Source organism: Sinocyclocheilus rhinocerous, unplaced genomic scaffold (genome assembly GCF_001515625.1).
Source record: "Sinocyclocheilus rhinocerous isolate Xijiao unplaced genomic scaffold, SAMN03320098_v1.1 scaffold632, whole genome shotgun sequence".
NCBI classification, from domain to species: Eukaryota; Metazoa; Chordata; class Actinopteri; order Cypriniformes; family Cyprinidae; genus Sinocyclocheilus; species Sinocyclocheilus rhinocerous.
The window spans coordinates 533,058-543,900 of record NW_015639247.1 but is presented as its reverse complement, the minus strand read 5'-3'; the positions used below and the strand labels follow the sequence as shown (position 1 = coordinate 543,900).

The 10,843-nt window shown below is 36.1% G+C and overlaps 1 protein-coding gene across 1 annotated transcript in view; it reads right to left on the bottom strand.

Moving 5' to 3' along the window:
* Positions 1-10,843, bottom strand: part of LOC107751091 (tripeptidyl-peptidase 2-like) — a 38,575-nt gene that overhangs the window by 13,688 nt on the left and 14,044 nt on the right. Inside the window, exons 11-20 of the mRNA XM_016566692.1 lie at positions 10,052-10,167; positions 6,711-6,882; positions 5,725-5,882; positions 4,915-4,991; positions 4,734-4,840; positions 4,506-4,660; positions 3,017-3,133; positions 2,309-2,409; positions 1,918-2,014; positions 1,259-1,396 (exon numbers count right to left, since the gene is read on the bottom strand). Coding sequence (XP_016422178.1) covers positions 1,259-1,396; positions 1,918-2,014; positions 2,309-2,409; positions 3,017-3,133; positions 4,506-4,660; positions 4,734-4,840; positions 4,915-4,991; positions 5,725-5,882; positions 6,711-6,882; positions 10,052-10,167 — 1,238 coding nt within the window. The remainder of the gene's footprint in view (positions 1-1,258; positions 1,397-1,917; positions 2,015-2,308; positions 2,410-3,016; positions 3,134-4,505; positions 4,661-4,733; positions 4,841-4,914; positions 4,992-5,724; positions 5,883-6,710; positions 6,883-10,051; positions 10,168-10,843) is intronic.

The window sequence follows — 10,843 nt, the reverse complement described above, 5'->3', positions numbered from 1 at the left end:
TAATATATAACAACAACACTAAAAAAAAAAAAAAAAAAAATCAAATTGCACTCAGAATACGACAAAACATTTGCAATTAGACTTTTTTTGTGAAAATCGTGCATCCCAAATTAACATGTATTTTGTTATATGTCAGAAATATCAAGTTATTTCTCTGACTGGAAAATGCTCAATCACAGAATGGTTTAATTTGATAAATTATGTTAGATTATAATTTTTAATTTGGCATTAGTATTTACATCACAATCTGAAATCCTATCATAAAGCCCTGAGGTTTAGGAAACTTGGGTTAGAGCATGTTATTTATTATTATTATTATTATTATTATTAAATATCAAAATTTGACCTACCAGTACAATGTTAACATTTTTGCTGTCTTAATTTGTAACAAATAAATAAATGAGTAAGTTTGAATTGCAATTACAATACATGACCAAATACTTGCAATTAGACTTTTTGGTGAAATTGTGCAGCCCAAATTAGCTTAAATTGTGTTGAATGTTGGAAATGTTAAATAAAAGCTATTTTTGAAACCGGAGGCTCTATCACAAAATGGTTTAAATTTATATTTACTTATAACATTTCTTTAGGTTTAATGTGGCATTAGTATTTCTTAGTATGTGGTATATCACGATACTTTTTTCCCCTATCAGTCGATATCGATAATTATCACGATAAATGTCAAATCTTTATTTCTTTCAAGTCTAAGGCCAAATTTTTGCTCCAAAGTGAAAGTTGTAGAAACCAGACCATTTGTTAATTTTCCTTAACATAATAAATATCTTAATTTCTGCATGTGACATTGTTTCAAATCAAGAAACAGGTTTGTGTTGCTGCCTGATAATATTAATAATAATATAACTTTTTTTGTCTCTAAGAAATGCACATTTGATAGTAGTAGCAGGATGCAGATGTAAATTTTGGTTCATTATCAAAATCAGTAACATCTGTAAAAATTGTAGCAACCTCATTTTTATATAGTGATTTTTTTTTTAATCATTGGTCCATAGTAGCATACATTTAAATCATGATAAACACAGTTAAGACCACACATATAGCATACCATGGTAAAAATATAACTCTATGGTTTTTAGGTATTTGTATGAAAAACGGTAGTCTAAAAACATTTAGAATAGGCTAAATGCACACATGCTGTGCCAGCTCGAAGTATTAGTATTTCATTAGTATTAGTAAAACCCTGCAGAGTTCAGCAGGTTTGCATCATGATGTGATCATGTGAAGCTTATGTTCTGCTCACCTGGTGTGGATAAGCGTCTCCAGATCCCATGAGCCTCTTGTTCTGGTCAAACAGGAGCCAGAGCTGACTGTCAAACTCAGACTCGTATAATAACTCACACAGCAGCGGACAGCTAGGCGTCACCTCGCCACTCTTGGGCTGGAAAAACAACACCAATAACTCAATAAGAATCAATAAATGTGACCCTGGAGCACAAAACCAGTCATAAGGGTCCATTTTTTTAAAATTGAGATTTATGCATCATCTGAAAGCTGAATAAATAAGCTTTCCATTGATGTATGGTTTGTTAGGATAGGACAATATTTGAAAATCTGGAATCTGAGGGTGCAAAAAAATCTAAATACTGAGAAAATCATCTTTAAAGTTGTCCAAATGAAGTTCTTAGCAATGCATATTACGTTTTGATATATTTACGGTAGGAAACATACAAAATATCTTCATGGAACATGATCTTTACTTAATATCCTAATGATTTTTGGCATAAAAGAAAAATGGATAATTTTGACCCATACAATGTGTTGTTGGCTATTGCTACAAATATACCCCAGCGACTTAAGACTGCTTTTGTGCTCCAGGCTCACAAATCAACCATGCAAACACTGTAAACTAATATTATACATTAATAAAAACCGCAAAGACGCAGTTATCATCACACTCACCTGATGGAAATTATAAGTGAGGACGATCTCATACAGCTGTCTGTTGTTGGGTAACACATCTCTGGCGCCGAGGGGTTTTATTTTAGCACTTACAGGCCTGTCGAGGAGAATCGTGCATATTTCATGAACACTTATACAGTATTTAAACACAAGGTTTCTGAAGCGTTCCTCTGGGAGCTCTTCATCTTCTGAAGGTGCTTTATGATCAAAGAGTCATATCCTACAACAAAGTCCCCACTTAAACTGTATTTATGGGCTTCACTGAACATCCTTCCGACAGTAAACGCGAGTATATACACTAGATCAGGACGATATGATGCTTAAAATAGCTTTAGGATGCTTTTTTTTTGCAATGTATTTAACTGGTGATCTGTGAGGTGCGTGTGTTTACCGGAGAGGCTGAACCCAGTTCTTCAGTGTGATTGTTGGGGAAACGTCTTCATATCTCAGCGGAGAACAAACCTGAAAACTAGAAATCCCTTCAGAGGCGTGCTAGAAACAGAAACACACGAAACAAGAGCCATTAATGAATTTGGCGTGTGCTGCTAAAGGTAAAACAATAAAACTAACTGACAGAGAGAATTTAAAATTTGGGGTTGGTAAGATTTTTTTTAATGTGTTTGAAAGAAGTCTCTTCTGCTCACCGAGGCTGCAATTATTTGATCAAGAATACAGTAAAAATTGTGAAATATTATTACAATGTAAAACAGCTGTTTTCTATGTGAATATCTGTTAAACTGTAATGTATTTCTGTGATCAAAGCTGTATTTTCAGCATCATTACTCCAGTCTTCAGTGTCACATGATCTTCAGAAATCATAATAATATGCTGATTTGCTGCTCGAGAAACATTTCTGATTATTATCAATGTTGAAAACAGTTGTGCTGCACAATATTTTTGTGGAAACTGTGATAGATTTGATTTTTCAGGATTCACGGATGAATAGAAAAGTTCAGAAGAGCAGCATTTATTTGAAACAGAAATCTTTTGTGGCATTATAAATGTCTTTACCGTCACTTCTGATCAATTTAATGCATCCTTGATGAATAAAAGTATTATTTTCTTTCTGCTTCTGCCATTAAATCCTAAAGATACTCACGATATGAATAGGAGAAGGTGTCGTCAGCAGCCCATGGAAGGAAATGACATAATCAATGGTGACGTCACCCAGACTCGCCCACCAGCGAGCAACACAGAGCTCCAGAGTGTGTCCTGGCTGAGAAAGACACACAGATGAACATGTGACCCGACAGACACAGACAAACCACATATGAAAAAATATATGTGTTATAGTTTGTAGGGCTGCCCTCGACTATGGTGCGTTTCCCAAAAGGAACTATGGTCTCAAGTTCCGTCATTACAATAGAGTTCACTGGAACTAACGACCATAGTTAGCTAACGATGCTTTTGGGAAACGCACCCCTGGTCGACTAGTAGTCGTTCATTTTTACGCAATTAGTCGACTAATCTCACGTTTATTAATAAACCATGTAATTCCTAAAAATGAGCCTTTAATTGCCTACAGCCTATCAGCGCTCAAACGCCTCTATAGATATATTTTTCATGTGTGTAACGTAAGTTTACACGCTCATGTTCACAGAGACCGAGACGGCAGAAAGTAAATCCTGTTTGCTTTCATTATTTTACAAAAGCACAATTTTTGTCGTTATTTTGAGTGCCCACAAATAAACGTAGTGTCTTTACAGATTCGAAAGTATCTCCTGTAAGGCAAGTAAGGAGGCTGCATTAACATTTTGATAATTCATTGATAAACTAGTGCTTTCTTTGTTCTCGGTTTAAGAGATTAACTCGCCAACACCGACTCATCATCTCCACAGTCGTGGATGCGCCTGTATGCATGTTTCATACGGATTACATGATTTGAGAATATTTTGGAATCTGAAAATCTGAAATTTTCCATTGGTTGGAATTGGTTTATTTAAAAGTAGACATTTTGCTTTCTATAGATATATTTTTCATGTCTGTAATGTAAGTTTACACGCTCATGTTCACAGAGACCGAGACGGCAGAAAGTAAATCCTGTTTGCTTTCATTATTTTACAAAAGCACAATTTTTGTCGTTATTTTGAGTGCCCACAAATAAACGTAGAGTCTTTACAGATTCGAAAGATGTATTACTCTTATCTGTATGACCAAAAATGACTGAGTATTTTAAGTGAAGTCAAGTTTTCTAGGTTTATGTTAGATTAAGCAACCGTGTAAAGTTGCTGCTATTAACATATTTCAGATGATAAGACATATATGTGACCCTGGACCACAAAACCAGTCATAAGGGTCCATTTTTCTGAAACTGAGATTTATGCATCATCTGAAAGCTGAATACTTGAAAAGCAACTATTTGAAATTCTGGAATCTGAGGGTGCAAAAAAAAATCTAAATATTGATCATCTTTAAAGTTGTCCAAATTAAGTTCTTAGCAATGCATATTACTAATCAAAAATTAAGTTGATATATTTACGGTAGGAAATTTACAAAATATCTTCAAAACATTTTTTTCTGCCTCTTCTCGTCGAATAACAGTTAGTTGGCTATTAGTGGGCAGCCCTAATAGTTTGCGTATTGTGTACCAGCACAGGAAAAGCCTCCGTGAGCGAGCCCTTCTCCAGGAGAGACGAGAACTTATAAAACTCATTGACTCGATACGCTCGCTGCTTCACCAGATGAACCGCATGCAGGACGAACTTCGACGACACGTCTCCAGAATGAGACGTTAACGAGATCTCTGAAAGAGACTGAATAGTTAGATCACAGATCAATGTTTGGGAGAATCCTGCAGTGATGCAGCATCACATCACCTGCCCATGATGCTCCACGAGGAACGGTAATGAAATGCCGCCGGATCTGTCCTGGTCTGAAGTGGAGGTCTGTGAACGTGATCTCCTGACTGCGACTGTCAGCTACTCTATAAGAGACAAACACACACGTCACAGGTGAGCAGAAACACAGATGCGAGCGGAACAGAGCGGTCGCACGTACCTCGCAGGGATTATAACCGTTATAGGCACTCTGAAGAGAGGACCGGCGCTGAGAGCCAACGTGTCGTATCCACACACCTGGAAAACACACACACACACACACACACACCGTGCTCTACACACACACACACACACACACACAACGTACTGTACACACACACACACAACGTACTGTACACACACTACGTACTGTACACACACACACACACTACGTACTACACACGCACACACACACACTATGTACTGTACACACACACACACTATGTACTGTACACACACACACACTACGTACTGCACACACACACAATGTACTGTACACACACAATATACTGTACACACACTATGTACTGTACACACAACACACTATGTACTGTACACACACACACTACATACTGTACACACACACACTACATACTGTACACACACACACACTACGTACGTACACACACACACTATGTACTGTACACACACACACATATGTTCATCATAGGGCTGGGCGATATGGCAAAAAATTTTAATCTCATAAGTTGGATCAGTCTGAAAAGATATAGCACACTAAGTCAGAACAGTCCGAAGAGCTGGGCTGAGTTTGGTGGTTCTAGCTTGAAAGCTCTAGGAGGAGTAGCGTTCAGAAATTTAGTCTAAGAATAATAATAATAAAAAGCTTAAATAGCAGATCAGTAGGTTGGGCTTTCTCAAGCCAACCCAATTAATCGCTAAAATCTGAAAAATCGCCCAGCCCTAGTTCTTCATCATCATTAGAGTTGAGGACAATCAAATAGTGTGAGCGTAGATGGATCTGTGGACGTGCCTCGGTGTAGTGCAGCCCCTCTCGCAGGCCCTGCGGGTCGATGCGAACGTTGACGTGCCGGCACTGATTCATGAGCTCCAGATGCGACGGACAGTGAACCCAGGCAGCGTTGCAGACGAGAGCCAGATGCAGCTGCAGCGAGATACGGGCCGAGTTCTCTGGAGAGAAAACATTGGGTAGAAACTGTTTGTTTTGAAAGAAATGTGTATTTTTATTCATCAAGGACGCATTAAATTGCTCAAAAGTGCCAGTAAAGACATTTATAATGTTACAAAAGATTCCAATTTCAAATAAATGCTGTTCTTTTGAACTTGCTATTCATCTGTGAATCCAGAAAAATAAAATGTGTCACAGTTTCCACAAAAATATTGCGCAGCACAACTGTTTTCAACATTAATAATAATCAGAAATGTTTCTTGAGCAGCAAATCAGCATATTAGAATGATTTCTGAAGATCGTGTGACACTGAAGACTGGAGTAATGATGCTGAAAATACAGCTGCGCATCACAGGAATAATAGGATCATAGTTTTTGATAATATTTTGATTTTGTTTTTACATTTTGTTTTAATTTTAATTTCATTTAAAGTTTTAATTTTGTTGTCGTTTTTGCCATTTATATTATCTTTTTTAATATGTCTACATATTTTTTATGAAGTTTTACTTTTAGTTTATTTAGATATTTAAGTACTTAATCTTAAACTAAACACCTTGGCAACTACCTAAAAATGTTTTTTTCTATTTTATTTTATCTCAGCATGTTTATTTATTTCAGTTAATGTTTATTTAATGAAAGTAACGATTAGAACCCTGGTATACATGAGATGATTTATCAGAGCTCCTTCAGTCCAGGTTAAAAAGGTCAAATAATGAACAGTAATTAACTGCACCCTTGTTCTGGCATTATCCTGATTAATCTCAAACTCTGAGAGATCTGTAAACATATTCTCCACTGCATTCAGCTCCACTATGAACTGTAGCATGTACCTGTATTCTCTGGAAACACAGGCTCGATGCCGACCCCGTGATCGGACGGGCCGGTGACCTGTGTCGGGCCCCTGAGGTAGATGCCTCGCTGCGATCCCACGGTCACGGTGAAGCCGAGGCTGCTGGTGGGCAGCGACACATGCTGCATGAGGTAGTCGAATGCCCGCTCCACCTGCACATCACACAAACGCGGTCATGAACACACGAATGCATGCATAATGAGTAGACATGTGCCGGTATTCAGTAATGCAATATATCACGGTAATGAATATGCATGATATTGTTATAGTAAGCACTTCAAAATACCGTGAATAATTATTACAAATTATTCCGATTTTTTGAATGCATTTTAAGAATATTTTTTAGGGATGCACGATATTGGATTTTTTTAATCCAATATTTTCCAACTCATTTTGGCCGATACCGATATATTTCCTTTTGTTTGGAAACAACAACAAGTCTCTCCTGTGCCACACTGCTGACGTGATCTAATCGCTAGCACACCCTGAGCACATGCGAGTTAACGTATTCCCTCTTATCGGCAAGACATATCGGCATAATTTTTCATATCGGGCCGATGCCGATATTTACATTTAAAGCCATTATCGGCTGATTCCGATATCAGTCCGATAATATTGTGCATCCCTAATATTTTTCCCATTAACCGGTCACAACGCACAACACCGCTGTATGCTGCGTCAAAGATGCATGCGCTCTCCGAAGCAAACAAGCACGGATGAGAAGCGCACTTTCACTCTCTGACAGCAGGTGGCGCTAAACAGCAGAAATGCAGCCGTTACCCTGGAAACAAAGCAGCTGAGCTACTTTCTAAAGCGTATTTAAAGCTGCAGTCCGTAACTTTTTTTGGTTAAAAATTATCTGAATCAATATTTGAGCAAGTACATAACCAGCCAGTGTTCAAAACTATCGCCTTACTTTAGCCCGATTCACAACGGTTAGTTTATAATAATGTTTTCTAGTTTGAGTGGTAGGGGTAGGCTTTCACGGGAAATGCGAGCATGCTGCCGCATTATTACGTCACGTCTGTAAACAAAGAAGTTGTCCCGGCTAGTAGACTATATCGCATGTGAGGATCCTGCAGGTGGCGGATCGTTTATAGCCTTTTCTCACAGCAGCTGGAATAATTAAATGTATCATTTTGATGGCGGATTGTAATCCAGAAAGGATTATGTGTTTATGAAACGCATGTGAATGAAATTAAATTATATTCCAGTTTTAAATGTGCTTCTGATTACAGATAGCCTGGGATTACACAAGATTTGTATTTTAAAAACAACCAGTTCGAAGGGAGAATAATTAGATTTTTCAGTTAAAAGAATTTCTTAATATGAAATTCGAATGGTATGACAATTAGAGATTAGACTGTACAGAAATTGAAATCTACACGCTAATACACACTATAGGCAATGCTGATGTTGTTAACATTAATAATTTGAGAATAAAGTATAACAATAATAATAATTTGCATGGTTTGATGTGATATAAGCTAACCAATCTTTAGAATAAATGGCCATTGGTAGCGCGATTTATTGTAATGCTTTTTTCCTCAGTTGGTCAGAACAAATGTGGCAGACTTGTTACTTGTTCAGATGACAATATACGGTGAAAATTCTTATTTGGGTCATATATTCCAAGACGTAGGCTAGAATCTGTGATTGCGAAGTACAGTAAATATCCGATAACTATTATCGATTCTTACATCCCAAGAATCGATTATTCTAGCCTGTTTTCAGTTAATGGACGGAATGTTGAAGGGCACTTCCCATCCAATATATCGCAATAAGCATTGTGCGTTGGTACTTTTAATATGAAACAAAGTCTGAGATTTCAAATGCTGTCCATTTTATTGCAGTATTTAAACAATAAATGCAGTTTTGGCGCTGTTTAATGTGGAGTGACAGATCGTTGGAGCTCCTCAGTGAACTGATCATCTCCTCCGCTTTAATACTAGTTATAGCACAAAATAAACATGACTAAACATCCGAAGGCAAGTTAAAAGAAAGAGTACAACTTTATCATGTAACATTAATCGTTCAATCAGTGTTTCAGCCGCGCAAAGACGTCAATATAACGGCTTGTAAACAATATGTCACGTAACGTCACATTTACCTCAGAAAAAACATATTCGGTGACCATAAAATCATTAGTCAGGCAGAAAAATAAACTGTAGAGAGGGACATTTTGCTAAATATATGTAACACATAACATATTCATTATAATTTTTACTGTTCTTCAATGTTTAATTTATGTTTGAATAAATCCATCAAGTTTTTATGACAGTCACCATTTAAAATGTTTATATTTCAAGAAAACGAATTGAAGTAGAAATATTATTATGTAATTGTAACTGTATTATTTTACATTTTAGCAGTTGTATAGCCTACAAATCAGTCAATTTTAACCTTCAATATTATAGTAATATAGTACCAACTGACTCTCATGTATACTTTACAGCATTAGTTGAGAGATTTTTTTTCCTTGAGAAAATTTTGCATGTACTGTACCCGATACATATCCAAAATAATCTAATCGAAAGATTATGAATGAGAATCAAATCGAATCGTGAAATTTGTGTCAAAACCCAGCCCTAGTTTAAATAGCCATACAGATTTGTGTATTTGCTATGATGTTCATCACAGAGCCAAATACTTAAATATTTAGACTTAATAGGCTATTTATTTTCAAACTTTTTTATAATTTTAATCTGGATTACAACATGCCCTAGATATTGTTTGACAATGTTATGATTCTTTATTGCTCCGTCACACTTTACATTAAGGCTCTATTAATTAACATTAGTTAATTCATTAGTAAACAAACTGTCAATGGAAATTTCTTCTTCGTGAATGAATTCTCAATGATTTCAAATAATTTCAAAATTTAATAACACGTGGTTAAAATAAAAAGTTGCAACTGTTAATTAATGAACTAACGGTTGTATTTTAAACAAAGAATAACTTCTGTAGTAACAAATGTAGCTATTGCGCATTATTAATGTTAATGCATTAACTAAGGTTAACTAATGAGATCTTATTGTAAAGTGTTACGTATTGGCCTTTTATCACTTTTATCTGTGTGAAATTTTTTACTTTATACTTTGTGTATTACTTTATTGTATGTAAATGTTCAGTTCTTCTTGTTATAAGAAAAAAGTCATTAAACCTGTTATACTGTTTTACGACAACACTTTTTTGCAACTAAATTTCAATACTGTGATAATACCGTATACCGTGATGAAAGCATTAGCAATTAATCGCAACATGAAAATGTGATACCATCATTTGCCTTATAATGAGCATCACTGCTCCGCTCCTCAGTACCTGAATGATGCCGTGACCCTGTGCAAACACCTCTATATCCTCCACTTTCAGAGCCGTGTTCTCCAGAGCCCTGCGCACCGCCGGCACCGTGGGCCGCACGCCGTTCTGCTTCAGACCTGACAAACACACACACAACTCAATATTCAAGATTGCAAGTGTCATATTGATTTAATAAGTATACATTTTGAGCTTTTTTTTCACGTTTTTGCTTTATTTTGTCAAGAAAATTTCCACAGCAGAACTCTTCTGTCTCTGAAAAACACACTGAATGAATCTGTTTTAAATAAATAATTTTAATGAACGATTCTGTGGCTGAATGAATCATCCGTTTGAATGAATCGGTTGAGTGAATAATTCAATGACTCACTCATTAAGACTTGCCGCCACCTACTGGTGGTTACAGTTTCAATTAAAATGATAAATTTTATTTTTCTAGTATAATTTCATAGTTAAATAAAAGGCCTAATTTTTAAAAATCTCATAGCATTAACAAACGATCTGTGTAAATACACCTTAACGCCACTTTAGCATTTCTGTGCCGCTTCTGCAGTGCAAAGATTTGATTGATAAAAGTTTTTAATTATTCTAATTACATTTATTGATTAAAATGTAGGAATTAGATGCATACAAGAAGCACACGTCATAAGTTCGGAAAACATTGCCATTATAAAGATAAAAATACCCTGGAAGTCCATTTAAGTTGGCAAATATCAAATTATTAGGGGAAGAGGAAAATTAGGGCTGCACAATATTGGAAAAAACTCACATTGCGATATTTTGTTTTTCTGCGAT